The sequence below is a fragment of the Oculina patagonica genome, chromosome 8 (genome assembly GCF_052425735.1).
Source record: "Oculina patagonica isolate OP01 chromosome 8, crgOcupat, whole genome shotgun sequence".
NCBI lineage: Eukaryota > Metazoa > Cnidaria > Anthozoa > Scleractinia > Oculinidae > Oculina > Oculina patagonica.
Window position 1 is genome coordinate 24,405,103 of NC_135765.1, and position 16,272 is coordinate 24,421,374.

Sequence of the window (16,272 nt, forward strand, 5' to 3'; positions counted from 1 at the left end):
AGCGGTAAATTATCATATCAAATGATATGTTTTGCGACTTGTATTTTTCTCGTTTTCTTAAAAGTGAAAAACTCTTTCAAAAGTAAAACTGATACGTTTATTGTCAATATGCAGTCGTGCTTTCCTTAAAAAAAAGAAAAAAAAAACTATTTCCACAGCCCCAAAATAAATACCTATTCGTACAGCACATTCCCGGTTAGAGTCAGGGGTGTAAACCTCGGGGAAATCTACTAAAGTATATTGACTTAATAAGAATCACTCAATCCAATTACAGCGCCCACGACTCGCCAGTTAAAACAGTTTATTACATTACTACTGCCATTAGTGGCTAATCAGGAGTTTAGGCTGATACATATAAAATACGAAGTTTCATACCTTTGATATATTCTGGGTGGATCTCCTTTAACAAGATGAACAACTTGAATCGCGCTTGCAGTGCGATAACCTTTGGCTACCGTCAAAGTGAAAACAAATGTCTCACTGCCGTTTGTCGCATTAGTGTTGATCGAAATGGTGCGACCAAAGCTAACCTTTTCATTTTGTATGGCTGATAAATTTACTGGTGGAAACGAGCCCTGCTTCAGCAACTGAAGACAAGACTTGTTGTTTCTTGGTATGCTGCCGTAACGCCAAGTAAAGTTCATCCCTTTTTTGTCACCAATTTCGGGGTCATAGGATAGCGAGCCGTTCATCGTAATGTTTTCGGTCAATCCTCGGATGACTTCGGTCCCTCCGTAGATGATCGCCACCAGGTTTTGTCGCCTTTTACACAGTCTTCCATCTACAAATGAAATGAAGGACAAAAATAAAAAAAAAATGTATCTGCCAAGATGCAGGTCAACAAATTATAATGCTTTGGATTAAGAGAGAGAGAGAGAACTAAAATTTTACATCACATCACATTCCAAATCAAGTGCTAGGAATTGACAAAAACAAAACATTATACACTAGTAACTATACGGGGGGAGGGAGGGGGGTAGGGGGTTGAGGCCGAGCGCTGGCTTTGGACGCTTTAAATTTTTCAAAGATTCAAGCAAACGCTGCCAAACTTTGCGAGTTTATCTAAAATTTATCTGGAAATAATATGGTAGGATAGGTTGCTGTTTCAGGAACTCGACATCACCATGCCAACGGCATTTTGACTGGCATGTTTTTCCAATTTTGTTAATTCCATGTTACTATTACTAAGAGTAACATTAATACATTTATTTTCACCTTTTTATGGTTTTAAGCACAATTTTTTTTAGTTTTGAGTACTTTGCAGAAATTTTGGGTGGTTTTCTGTCGTTTTGGAAAATTTTGAAATCCAGGATGGCGGATCCAAGATGGCGGCTGTTTTTGACATCATGATGTAATTGTCGCGGCAGACAGCAAATAACGTCAGAACCAAGGACGGCTTACAAGAAGGTAGAATGAATTTAGCAGTTACAGAAGATTTCTTCTTTCGCACATTTTGATAAAGAAAAAAGAAAAACGGATAATTTGATATTGCAACTGAGTGGTGTTAGCCCAAGAAGAGGTGATTAAAGAGAACATTTAAACCTTAAAAAGAATAATTAATGAATTAATTATAAAAATAAATAAACAAATAAATAAATAATCCTGAACGTATTTATAGATAAATATATAAACAAATAAAGGACAGAATGAATAAATAAATGAACGAACGAACGAATGAACGAACGAACGAATGAATAAATGATTGATTGATTTATTTAATGAATGATTGAATTAATGAATGAATGAATAAATAATGAATGAATGAATGAATGAATGAATAATTTGTAAAGATAAAGGGTGGTGTTCAATCCCAACAGAGATACTGTTTTGACCGAAGCAATTTATGGAGATAAAATGGCTTTTCTTTAGCAATTCAGTGAACTTCAGCATGATAACTGATAAATAAGGAGTCAAAATAAGTGATCCGCTCTCGGTCTTATAACAATATTCGTTTTGTCATCACTTACAAATAAATAAAACAACTTACCTGTAAAGTTAAGTTTGTTGCAAAAGTCAGAGTTGCAACAAGAGGTATCACAGCATTCCAGTAAATTAGAGCTCATTGCTTCCATACAACTTCTCGGTAGCTTTTCGCAGTTTTGTTTAGTATTGCATCCCATCACAAAATTTTTCATGCTACTGTTTACTCTCTGGTAACGCCAAAAACATCGGTCCTCGTATCCTTTACAAACAACTTGGGCGCTGCTGTTTTTGGATACCACTTCATCGCGGCATTTTAGGCCTGAGCCGAGACAACTATAACACCTCAGTGGTCGGGCTTCAAGCAAAGTATTGGAGAAAAAAAAAATGTATAGTCAGCAGCGAACAATTTTAATGAAAAGTTGCGATGAGACTATAAAGGTAACCACGCGGTGAGCCAATTTACAAGTACCATCTTGGCTACACCGGGCGAAGTACGCTCTTTCTTTTCCTCAGACTTACAACGCGAGCGGAATTTTGTTACTTACCCAAACGAGTTGGTAAAGAGACGAAAACAATTGACCGTAAACTTCAACGTAGTTTCTATCAGCAGTCTTTAGAGCAGGAAGTAGGCTTTTTAGCAATATGGTTTACAACAACATGACGTATAATGATTGGTCCGAATCGATATTGCAATAATAATTATTTTTCCTCGTAATGCAAGGATCACAGTATGACTCACTTGGCAAAAGTAAGGATCGGAAAAAAACCAACAGGAACAACAATAACAACAACAACAAAGGCGACAACACTGACTAAAACATTATCAGCAACAGCAACGGAAAAAGTAAAAAAACCCCATAAAAATCACTTACACCCTGAAATTAATAAAAGGTACACACTCGTAAACATAACTATTTTTACATACCTTTAACTTTGACGAAGGTGTAATCTGACACATTGTGCGATATGAAATTTCGCAACAACACCTCAAGAACACAAGTGTAATTCCCTTCATCACTTTCAAAAACATTTTCGCCAACGAGGGGAAAGACTGGTACAACCAGATCTGTCTTACTATACAAGACCACTCCATTTTTTAACCATGATATCCTCTTCGTTCTTGTTAGGGCAGGGTTACCTCTGTCAGTTATGTTGCAGGTTATTGTTACGTTATCATCATGTTCCAGGACAACGGATCCAGGGACAACAATTTTGGGAATTTCTGATACTACACGATTCCGGCACAAAGCAAAAGAAAAAAAAATACATTATTTGTTTGCAAACAAAAGCTTATGCGATAATTTATCCATTATCGTAATTTCCAAGTAATGAGACTTCATGGATTGACAAAGTGCCTACCCGATTTATTAAGGAGTGCCTGCCGATCATACTTTCTTTACTTACGCCAATCATTAATGCATTTCTCTGATCTTTAATATTCCCAGAGGTCTGTTAAACGGCCGATATTACACCTGTTTCCAAACAAGGCAACAGAAGCAATAATAGACCAATCTTTCTGCCACCGACATTGCCAAAGGTGTGCCAGAGTTGTTTATAATCAGTTTGTCATCTATCTAAAAACAAAGCAGAGGCCAACAACAAAATGGAAACAGCGGCAAAAAATGTCACTCCACTGAAACGTCATTACTTCATACGACTGATGTCGCTCCTTAAAGTGCTACTACGATCAAATTTTCGATTTCCATATTTTTACATTTTCGTGTACAATAAGACTTTCTTACTCACCTTGCAAATTTTCAATCCATTACGAACATCAGAAGTCGTTTTGTTTTAACGTTTATTTCCGACATTTTATGGCCGCCATTAAACAACCTTGTTCCAAGGCTTGGTTGCGAATAGGGAGAAAATGACGTCAAAGGCTAAATACCTCACGGGTTGAAATTATAATAACAATATGTATTGAAAATCACGCGAAAAGCAACAAAAACTTTGGGCTTGTTTTTCGTGCAATTTTCTATGCTGATTGTTATTCTAATTTCAACCCGTGAGGTATTCTAGTCTTTGACGTCATTTTCTCCCTATTCGCAACCAAGCCTTGGAACAAGGTTGATTAATGGCGGCCGTAAATTCTCTGGAATAAATGTTATAATACAACGACTTCTGATGTTCGTAATGGATTGAAATTTGGCAAGGTGAGTAAGAAAGTCTAATTGTTCACGACAATGTAAAAATATGAAGATCAAAAATTTGATCTTCATATTAGCACTTTAAGAAATTAGCACTTTAAGAAATTGATAATAAGGACTTAACTGCCTGTGTGCTCTAAGATATGAGCAAAGTTTTCGATAACGTTGACAACCAAATATTTTCCTTTAAACAGCAAGATGTTGGCGCCTAGAATAGCGTGCTACAATGGTTTAACAGCTTCCTCTCAAACAGATACTAACTTGTACGAGACACCGTTGTTTCTGATCCACTACTAGTTGAATGCAGCGTCCCTAAGGGTATTAACCTGGGCCCTTTATTATTAAGTATATACAGGCTCCTGGTATATATAAAAACGACCTCTCAGAAGCCCCACGCAACTGCTCTACTGAATTTTACGTAGATGATACAAAATTGTTTTTTAATTCACAAAACACTGGAGTGTTTGAGAGATCAACGAAGATCTCCTTTAGTTATTGGTTATTACTAAATCCAGATAAGCCAAACTTTCTGGGAGCCGAAAATCATTTCAAAACTTCACAAGTGTCATCTTTGTTCGGAGAGGACGGTCTCCCCCATGCAATCAGCCAAAAGCGCAATCCTGGATCTGTCTTTCGATGATCATAACGCGACCACTGTATCTGAATGTACTGCGCGCTTTGCGTAAATTAATCGTGTCAAACATTGCATTGACAAAAGCTTACTGTTTAGCCTAAAACATGCCCTACTTTACTGCTCGAACGTTTGGGCAAATACGACATACATGAATATACGGAAATTAAAGGCTGGTTAAAACTTTGCTTGCCGAATTATTAATGGCGCAAGGAAATTTTATCACGTAACTTCCCTCTTAAAGAGTCTCTCTTCGACCTCTGCGAAGAACCAATATGATTATCACCAAGGTATTATGGCCTTTAAATGTGTGACCGGGCATGCCCCTAAATGCTTACAGTGCGGCTACTGTAACCGGGGTCACCCAGACAAAGTTAACCAATCACAAAGCAGAACTAAAACAAAAGATTTCTATATTTTCAGCTTCAGCCAATCAAATGTCGAGTACAGAACAAAGAAATTGCAACTTCTTCGTTCGCCACGAAAACAGATCGATACAAACTTTGGCCGTATGGCGGCGATGAATTTTCAATTTTAATTTCAATTGCATCCGTTTTGAACTTGAGTGGTTGTGACAGCAACATTTGGAAGGTAAATATTAGCGATGTTTATGTAAGAGAAGTTCGAAACTGTGTAAAAACTGGGGAAGAAACGACTGTATCTTCTGTGTCAATGGTGCGTGGCGGAGTTCGCTCGAGACAATTTCAAGTTTTCTCTTCGGCATCAACTGGAGTTTTGGAAGCTGTACCATTTGGAAAATAAATACACGTGATGCCAGCGAAGACAGACATTCTGCGCTGTATAACGCACCAGTAAAAGTGGCGATGCCAACATTTTTTGTCGTGCGCGTTTGAGTAAATAAAAATAAGATTTCAATTTGTTCACTCGTGAAGCTTATGTAGTTTATGTTGAATATAGCAAGGGTTAACGTTTAGATTTAAAATTCGAGTAGTTTCACATGCTGTATAAATGGATGTCATTTTCCGTGCAAGTTTGCGAGAATCGATGTCAATCGAAAGCAGTGAACGCAACGGCTTTTTGTTTGGCAAATTGCGTGGCGAATTTGCTCACCGCTCGATTCCCTTCCCGCCGGCTGTAAAATGTAACAATGTTGAACACTACAGGACACAGGGCGAATTCTAAACAGGAAAATCGGTTTTGTTTTCAACACTGACTAGGATACAAGTGAAAATGCTCTATAAAATTTTTCTTTGTGAAATAAATTCCTCCACAAGCTTGACGAGATGTTGGTCTTTGAAGATCAAAATGATGAAACCAGTGAAGCGTTGAGGTGCTCGAGGAAACCGGGCGGCGGTGAAGTTTAAAAGGCATTGAAAATTCAAATACGCCACGTATTGTTCTATACGTACGTCAAACGTCAAACTGCCGTAAATAAACGGCAGTTTGAAATTGCTCGTTCACTTGCACGTTAGTAAAATGTTGCCGGTAATAAAGATGGCGGTTAATCGAAGAGGTGGATTGTACGTGAACGGCAGCAAATTGCCTCCGATGTATCGTGAAAGAGTTCTGGATTTACATCATGAAAATTTTTCTCAGCGGCAAATAGCGCAGTTAACAAGGACAAGCCTGCACTTCGTCCAAAATGTTCTCCGAGACTACAATGTAACAAACTCGTCTTTACAGCCGCCGAAGTCTGGTCGGTATAAAACGCAGACCATGCAGACTGCAGACTGCAGACTGCAGACCGTGCAGACCGTGCAGACGGTGCAGACCGTGCAGACTGAGTAATTTTTTTTTCTTCTTTTTTTACATTGTGTTTCACAAAACTTTTCACGAACGGTTTCCGAAGTTCGTTTGAAATTCGCGAAGTTCGCTACGAACTTTAGGGGGAATTTCATTATGTAGTTGTCAATCAAATTACGAACTTCGAAACGAAATTGTGAATTTCACGTGCAGCGAAGTTGAAAGGTTGAGGAGTTCGCAAGTTGAGAAGAAGTTCGTCCAGTTTGTTTAATTTGGTGAAATGAATCCGTTCACGGTACAAGGAAAGGCAATTTCAAGTCCAGGAAGGCAGGAAATCATCTAAAGTTGGCTTCAAGGTCAAGGATTATTTTATTTAGCTTCCAGCTTGTTGAGTTTTCTTCTACTGTCAGAGAGCGCGTTACACTGTAAACATTGGAACATTTTAAGTTATAGGTAAAACGAACTGGTCGGATATAGCAGTTTATTTGTTAAGTTCAGGTTTCTAGTTCAATTTTATAACGTAAACAAATGCTTCGGTTGGTAGTTATGCTTTGGGAATACAGGGTTTTCTTGAGAAATCCCCCAAAAATTTTTACACTGTCCTTAATAATAAAATATAAGTAATTCGTAAATAAATACACATTTCAATTGTTCCAAAGCAAGTGTTGTTTATTAGTAAAAAATTTTTTAATCAAAGCTTATTTGTTTGCAAATATAAATTCTTTCAGAGGAACAGAGTTTATCACGAACAGACAGATGGCGTGACTTGCGTGTTGTGTAAACACAGAAGTATAACAACACGGAATTGAAAAGTTCTTGTTTTCCGCAGATTTTCCAAACTGATGTGTATTTAAGAAGGAAAACGTTTTTTTCTCTTTAGAAGATTTTTACGGCACACACAAACAGTATTTTTATATGTAAACCGGTTCATCTGTTGAAATTTTTTCCTTCGAAACTGCACACGGCAGAACTTGTAATCTATTTTTAGTCGGGTGTCGGGTGACATTGGGAAAACTCAGTTGTAACATTCACAAACCATTTTCAGGGCAGCCTTGCTTTTTAGTCCGTTGATTTCCTGCCTTACTGGACTTGGGATTGCTTTTTGCTGTACCGTGAACGGATTCATTTCACCAAATTAAACAAACTGGACGAACTTCTTCTCAACTTGCGAACTCCTCAACCTTTCAACTTCGCTGCACGTGAAATTCACAATTTCGTTTCGAAGTTCGTAATTTGATTGACAACTACATAATGAAATTCCCCCTAAAGTTCGTAGCGAACTTCGCGAATTTCAAACGAACTTCGGAAACCGTTCGTGAAAAGTTTTGTGAAACACAATGTAAAAAAAGAAGAAAAAAAATTACTCAGTCTGCACGGTCTGCACCGTCTGCACGGTCTGCAGTCTGCAGTCTGCAGTCTGCATGGTCTGCGTTTTATACCGACCGGCCAAAGTCCGCGTATCCGAGACCGACAATGACTCCTGATGTTGTGAACTATGTCGAAGTTGAAAAACTAATGAAACCAAGCATTTACTCTGGTGAATTACAAGAGCGAATGGTTTTGGATGGTGTGGTTCGCCCCTTAGATTTCCCAAGTAAGGCTGCCATTACCAAATGTATCAGGTCAGATTTGCTTATGACTCACAAAAAAACTTGGAGTCAACAACAGCAAATAATGTTGCCCTGAAAGATGCGTTCTTAGATCAAGTCAGCGATCTTAATCCTGCCACACTTCATTTTTTCGATGAAAGTAGCGTTTTAAAAACAACAGCAAACCGTAACTTTGGAAGCAGTGACGTTGGACAACCGGCATTCGAGTTTCAAAGGTATGCCTCGAACGCAACATACACAATAAATTTACTTCACTCTATGAAAGGTGTCGATTACATGAACATCCTGGATGGTCCGTCAAACGGTCACGCAATGCTTCTGTTTTTTGAAGAGTCAGTTGAACTGCAAAATAATGACGGATCTGCCGTTTTGGAACGAGAAGACACTGTGATCATGGATAATTGTGGTTTTCACCACGGGCATTTTGTGGAGCCACTGTTGACAGACATGCTTGCCGAGTATGGCTTACGTCTTCTTTTCCAATTACTCTCCACACCTGAACCCGTGCGAGTTGTGTTTCCATCAAATTAAATGCTTCCTTAAACGCAACCAGCTCCTTTCTCAGAACCATACTGAAATTGCAATTTATGACGCATGTCGTGAAATAACAGTGGAAAACTCTTGTGCATATTTTAGGCACTGTGGTTATTTGCAGTGACTAGTGTATCTTGCTACCTTTCAGTTGTTTACGACCTTGGTATACCGATAGTCGCTTTAGTTTTTTAGGTTCCAATGAGCCGATAAAAGTGTTCACCCGCGTCACGTCTAAATGATGTTTTTAAGTGACTGAGAAGTCAGAGAATGTAGCAACAAGAAAAAAGTACAGTAAAGTTTTACCCTATAGCTAGGTACAAGAGGTTTTTTTGTGGCGAAGGCTTAGATAAGTATCAACTTGTGGAGTAAATCTAGAGTTAACAAACGAAATGAGCAATATTGTACCGGCCCTCTTTATACTTTTTTGACTATACTAAATACAACTATAATCGAAATTCTTCAGCGTAGCATTACATGTAATAAAAAAGTGCTCATCTGACTACACCGTCTTTATTTGACAACATATTACTTGTGATGGGGAGTTCGAAGCAGCGTTTGTCATGTTTGTTGATGTGTCAATCATCTTGAGAAATCAATCCTCCAGGTATAAAATGTAAAGATTGCTGCAACCGATTGTGTACAGTGGAAAGATTTTTTCTTTCAAAGAAAATGATATATCTGCATGGTATGATGATTCCACCTCCTTTATGGCACATAAATGGCCATGGCCTTCGACTTGGTTCGGGATTCCCGGTAATCTCACTAAAAAGAAACAAGTAGAATTTTTCTTTAATAAAAAAGTGCTATAAACGAAACGCGTTATTATGCCATATGCGTACATACAGAGCCTGATCATTTCTTACATCCCCTTTAGTGTTACATGCATAGCGGCTTCTATCGACATACATCTTTCGACGTGCTAAAGAAACAAGACGGATCGAAATCCGCCAATCACAGCCCACTAGCATGACCTTCTGAACTTGTGGGCTCATTTTCATGAAACCAACAATGGCAGTTGGGAATGGGGCTTTTCTAGGAAAAATCGAAGCTTTACTGCTAGCAAAGAAATATTAAATAGCACCGAGGTGCTCTTTTTCAGTTATTCCTTCTGAAAGGAATCACTGAATATTCCAACGTCTAAACGAAAAAAAAAAACCCTGATAAAACTATATCAAACTTTGTCTTTGTCACACTACTCTGGTAACTATCACAGAACATCACGAAAGTAACGATCAGTGAAAACCATTTCGTACCAAAGAACAGTGATATTTTCTTTCAGTTCTGCAAAAAGGCTGTAAATGAAATCGGCAAAGCCAGCAGGAAGATGTCCGACGGCGCTATGGGCATTCACCACTGATATTGCGTGAGGATCATGTACGTTGTTTACCTCTGGAAAACAATCATAAATATGTCCAACATTGACAGCGTTTTCCACCGAAATTCTGCTGGCCATTTCTCGTTACGGGCGTCTTATCGAGTTCTGTAACTTCTTTATCTGATTGCGCGAGACAACGTAAGCTGTAGGGATCTGTATAAGGCACTATGCATAAAGGAGACGTTTGATTGGCTTAAGAGTCTCAGAGTTATTGTTTTGATAGGTTCATAGGTTAAATTCTCGCTCTTTTCCCGCTTATAAGAAACTTTCACATAGAGTGCTTGGTCTTTTGAACTGATACGCCATGGAAGAGAGCGAAGTTTCGCGCTGGGTCGGTTCGATTTCTTGTGGTTTAGACCTGAAGCAGTTTTCCAAAGACTTTGAAGAACGAGGGTTTACGACTAAAGAGTCACTAAAGTATGTTGAAGCGTCTGATTTAGATGTCTTTTTTCCATCTCCGCGAAAGCTAACATACGCGCAGAAAAAATCTTAGTAAAAGAGATTAAACAAGTTGGGGTTGTTGGGTCAATGAAGGACACGACTATGCCACAGGCGCCAACAACAGCTACAAACACAGGCAACACACCACCGGTTTACATCCCGCCAACAACTCAAGGAAGTGATTCTAGCAAACCAGCTGGCTTCTTTGAAAAGAAACAAGAAGGCATCACAAGTGACATCCAGTTTCTACAAACAAGAATCGCCAGCGCGAAGCACGAGTTCTCGCGGTTACAAGCACAAGCGAATGGATATGATGATATGGCGCCAAAACGAGCCAAGACATGCTCAAATTGCCACTTCCCTGGGCATACGAAAGGGACCTGTAAAAACCCGTCATGTCCTGGAATAAGCAACTGCAGCCTTCAAACTAAACATCCCGAATTCAAATCTGCGATAACAGAGCTTCAAGACCTTATAAAGAGTCTGGAGAAACGGGAGCAGAAGTTCAAGGATGACCTCCTTAGCTTTAAGGCCGCTCGTGAAAAGGCTTCAAACAGCTTCTTTGCCATAATGAGGCCAAGGTTAAAGAAAGCTAATGCAATGAAGTATGCTGGAACAGATCGTCTTCTACTTGATAGAGATTTGATGACATTGAAGAAAGCGCTAGGGAGTAAAATCCCATTCGATGAAAGCAATGATTGGCGTTTGCCATTTCTAATTGAAGGGTTCCAGAGGAACACGATTAACCCGCTACCGCTACAACAAAGTGTTTTCCACAACAACAGCTCAAGCTCAGAAAGTCTCAAGTATTAGCCCTGCAGTAGTAGCCCAGTAAAGTTATGCCAGGAGGTCAAAATGCTTGCAACAGAATTTTTCTTTTCATATTGTTTGCTTTTGAGGCATGTATATTAACATACTAAAAGTCAACAAAAATCAACTTATGGGAAATACGTAAAAAATCCATGTGATGACGACTTCCATGTTTTTATGCAAATTAGCCATTGTAAACTGTTCGATCAATGTTACAGTCCACCTTGCAGTTACATCTGATAACGCGGAGGAGAGTTTCCAGTGCAGGAGTTTTCTCGGTCATTTCCGGAGTTAGGGTACTTTCTGTTTTTTTTTTTTCCATCCCCAGTCACACGGTGGAAGCTCTTGATTCCCAGTCCAATGATGCACCTGGTAATACACGCGAAGGGAATGAAATTTCGCTGTAGACGACGTCGGAGGCAAGGATATCGCAGGCCTCCAAACTGTTGCTCACCTTGCCGCCATACAACTCTACTAATGCGCGTTCTCCTGCTTTGATAATATCTTTTTTCAACGAATTGCCATTATGAAATACTTCGGCATGCTGCTACAACTGTGATCACTTCTTAAGACCGACGGCCTTTCCAATACCAAACAGACGTGACGTGGTATCACATCCCAGCAGCGCGTGTAGAAACGGGAAATGTCTGCAGAGGTTTGACCTGAGTACAGAACAAGTAGCTTAGATGTCCCGGCAAACCTTGCCTTGCGCGGACTCCTCGTTTCGGCTCTGGTTTGAAGAAACGTTTCTTATTGCTGTTGTTTCCATGATGGCAAAGTAAAATAATTTAAAATGTCTGTGTCATCTGCGATGATGACGCTGTCTCTAGTAGCAGATACAGAGACCGCAGGTTGAGCTATCAAGATATCAGCATCACCGGCACCATGGATGGTGTCAAACCTCACCTCCTTTAACTTTTCACTCAGCATGTTGATGAAACGTTGTCTATTCTGTTTGTCTCGCAGAAAAAAAACGTCTTTCTTTACAGTGAGTGTGCTCAGAAGATCACAATGTACAGCTACAGTGTTGTTTTATCCTCTTCTTGAGTGAGTTGCGTCTTTAACTGAAGGCGCATTGCAATAACCGTCAAAAACAACAATACACCTGTCATAATTTTGAGAAACGTAATGAACATAGCAGCTACAGATGTCACAAAAAGGTTGTACCGTGTTTCCATGGGATACGATGAAGCAGTAGTGCTCCTCCATCAAGAACATAGAGTGGTTGGCTTGGTTGTGACATTTCTTCAAGTTTTACCTCCTTCCAAAATCCATCAGCTAGCACTGGTTTATCTGCTTGTCTTGGGACAAATGTGGTTTCAAACAAAGCAACAGGGTAGCTGCAAAGTTCGTACTTGAACAGGTCTTGTAAGTCCATTAATTCATTTGTGGCAACGACGAGCAATCGCTAAAAGAGCAACTGTGGATCAATTTGCACATGATCCTTGTAATTGCTACAGTCGCTTTTGATCCAAAGGGGGTAGCTTGTTGCTTTCGTTTAAAAGAATACTCATTGATACTCTTTCCTGCATAGACTTAAGGATCGTCCAACATGATCATTCCAACATTTACAGATTCCTGTGCTAAAACTCCTGATACTATGCTTCTTAGTCAGGTATCTCGCTTGGAAAAGGGGTTCCTTATCCGAAGAAAGCAGGCTAGTTTCTTTGTATTCTTGCAGTCTTGCTTCTGTCGAGTGTCTAAAGCTTCTACGTGTTGCTCGCTAGTGTTGTAAGCGACGCCAGTGAAATCTTGCATAGACCTGTTCACGTCGCAACAGACAGGCATAGACTTGAACCACACCAATCTTTGCAGCTCAACTATTCCTCTTTCTCTTGTAAGGCCGCCAGTTGATTTGATGCTGCGCATCAGCGTTTCTTCAGTTATCAAATTAGTTGAAAGACCATCCCAAAATTCATCGGTGCGGCGAACAACATGCAGACCATTCAAAAAATGGAAATAGATATATGGATGGTCAGTTTGCAGTGTAACCATTTGCTGAAGGTACACGTAGATCGTTTTGGTATACAAATTACCTCATGTATTCGATTAAGCGCCCGAACTCGAATAAGCGCCCACCTCGAATAAGCGCCCACCCCTACCTCCAAGAAAAAACTGAAGTGCGCAAGAGGTCTAGGACACCTGTAGGAGTATTAATTGACTAAGTACTACTTAGAGACCACTGGAAGACCGAGTTTTCTTAGTATTTTATAGACACTTTCAACGAACAGTTAAAATTCTGCTTTGATATATCTTCTCTTGTTGTTATTATTTATTATTTTGTTGCAAAAAACACTTACTACAGTTTGTTAAAAATGGTGAAAATTTAATAAGCGCCCAGCCTCGAATAAGCGCTCCCTCTCAAGATCCAATAAATTAATAAGCGCTCAGGGCGGTTAATAGAATAAAAACGGCATGCCCAGCTGCTGCAAAGTAAGGAAAGATCTCTTGCAATAAAGACAAATGGAGATTCCAGTCTCCCGTCCTTTTTGCTCTTAGAAAACGCTTCAGTACATTCACCATTTTCATGTACTGAAGCCAAAGGTGCCCTGTATGGCTAGCTTCATTTCTTTTCTTCTCTTTTTTAATTCTTGAATCAACATCCTCTAATGTAGCCCTTGGCTCTTCATCGATATTACCTTCAGACAGCATGTTATCCAATGTTTGTTTTGTTTTTCGTAATAAATTACTTGGATGAGTAGACGACACGTTGCAGCTTACTGGCGCGACAGAACTATTAGGCGTGTCCACTGTCGAAAACTTCAAATCTGATGGACTGGGCTGGAACTATTAAGGAACTGATGTCGACCTTTTACTCTATCGTCAGTTTTAACGCGAAACTGGAGCGAACTCAATCTTTCCGGGTGCTTACATATTTTGTTCTTTTTAAGAACGCGATTTAAAGACTATACTTTTACACTGTACTTTGCAGTTGTAATATCAAAGTGCTCTGTTCAGCTAAACACATTAAAACTTCGTAACATTTTAGTGAAAGTAATATTTCGTTTCGAGAATGTTCGATGAGCAAACCAAAGCCTTAATTCGCCCTTTAAACACACTTTGCTAAAAAAGTTAGTTGATAAATGCCACATAAAATGGAGTTTTGTTGTAAAACGTATCTGTGATAAGGCTAATTTGCATAAAAACATGGCGTCTAAAGGGAAAAATTACGGAGGTAAAATACTTGCTTTTTTTCGTATTTCCCCTAGGTTGATTTTTGTTGACTTTTATTATGTTTTTTTGGAGTCCTTAAAGAAAACGTCCCTGAAGATAGGAATTCTGTTGCAAGCATTTTGACCACATGGTACCTAATCCCGTTAACTTTCCTGGACTATAGTAACAAAAGACAAATAAACATGTCAAGTACTTTATCTTTGCGTTTATTATTAGACTCTTTGTTTACTTATCAAGGTGACCTTTATCGCCATTTATAGTCTTTATATAGTTTTATCAGTCCAGGAACTTGCATTCGACAAATTATCAATACCATTTTGAAGTTGAAACATGTGCTAACGATATTTGTTGTATTGTGACTTCACAAGGATCTATTTTCGATGCAATCAGAGTTGTTGTTGTTGTTGTTGGCTGTTCATGTTTGTTGAATCGACTGATTCTGATTTCAGTGAAATGCATGTTGAAGAATAAAACGTTCCGAACGAATTCATTTCAACGGTTGAATTTTTTTGCGTGTTTATTCAAGCTAGCTGAATTGCCGAAACTTTCGGATGAATACGGCCGATACGCTTTCGGTGGAACTCAACGATCGGACATAGCAGAAAACTAAATTTATCACGCTGGTAAACAAGCCGTGTTTTCGTTGTTTGCAAATACGCCACGCACTTTGCCTAACCTATTACCGTCGCTTTCACTGGTACGTTATACAGCGCAGAATGTCTTCCTTCGCTAGCATCACGTGTATTTATTTTCCAAATGGTACAGCTACCAAAACTCCAGTTCATGCCGTAGAGAAAACTTGAAATTGTCACGAGCGAACTCCGCCACGCACCATTGACACAGACGATACAGTCGTTTCTTTATTTAAACTCATTAAGGATTACCTCTCGAATCGGCGACAAAGGGTAAGGATCGGCAGCAATTTCTCCACATGGCAAGATATAGAAGCTGGCATTCCGCAGGGCTCCATACTCGGACCTCTGCTTTTCAATATATTTATGAATGATCTAGCCTATGTTGTAAAGCAAAGTAAACTATCTGCTTATGCAGATGACACACAAATTTTCTACGCTGATAAAGATCCCGCCAAAGTTCAAGACACAATCAACACTGATCTATACCACGTTGACAAGTGGTATACCGACAATGGTGTGAAAAGAAACCATTCCAAGTACCAAGCGATTGTGATGGGTAAAACGCAGAACAAACCATTATTTCGCTGTGAAAATGCAGTTATTCCAATTGCCGAGGATTTTGATCTACTTGGTGTAACTGTGGACGACAAACTCAAGTTTGACAGGCATGTCACTAAAGTCTGTAGGAAAGTGTCTCAACAAGTTGCAGTATTAAAGCGTATGAAGAAAATGCTACCGTACGAAATAAGAAAGACAATCTATACGTCTTTCATTGTTCCGCATTTTAATTACTGCGCAGAGACATGGCACTTCTGCAGCAAAACCTCTGCAACAAAGCTAGAGAAGGTTAACGAAAGAGCCATTCGCTTTGTTTTCAAGGACAAGAACACCCCTTACAGGGACCTTCTACAAGCCCTTGGCCTGCCAACCTTGGCCGAGCAACGAGTATACAAAATTGCTAGCACGATTTTTAAAACAATAAACGGTCCTAGCCCTCTCTGCTTGCGTGAGCTGATACAACCTAGAAACTCTTCCTACAACTTAAGAGGACAAAATATTCTCAATCTACCTAAAGTGCAAACTACCAAGCACGGACTCAAATCTTGGCGATATTTCGCCCTCAAATTATGGAATAGCCTCTCAGACACTGCCAGAACTTCAATATGCTACAAAACCTTTAGAAGGGCGTTAAACGCTGTAGATATTTGTCGTCATCTTTAATTTTTAACTAAATAATTGTATATATTTTATAACTTTTAGCTCATTTTTAATCAGGAAATGCGTCGCA

General features: G+C 39.3%; 2 protein-coding genes across 2 annotated transcripts in view; one reads left to right on the top strand and one right to left on the bottom strand.

Moving 5' to 3' along the window:
* Window positions 1–2,063, bottom strand: part of LOC144664227 (sperm receptor for egg jelly-like) — a 118,479-nt gene extending 116,416 nt beyond the window's left edge. Inside the window, exons 1-2 of the mRNA XM_078525335.1 lie at window positions 1,988–2,063; window positions 376–781 (exon numbers count right to left, since the gene is read on the bottom strand). Of these exons, the coding sequence (XP_078381461.1) occupies window positions 376–781; window positions 1,988–2,063 (482 nt within the window). The remainder of the gene's footprint in view (window positions 1–375; window positions 782–1,987) is intronic.
* A 5,955-nt stretch (window positions 2,064–8,018) lies between these two features.
* On the top strand, window positions 8,019–8,546 carry LOC144664228 (uncharacterized). The gene has a single exon (XM_078525336.1). It carries the CDS (start codon window positions 8,019–8,021, stop codon window positions 8,544–8,546), a length of 528 nt encoding a protein of 175 aa, XP_078381462.1.
* Window positions 8,547–16,272: the final 7,726 nt, after the last annotated feature.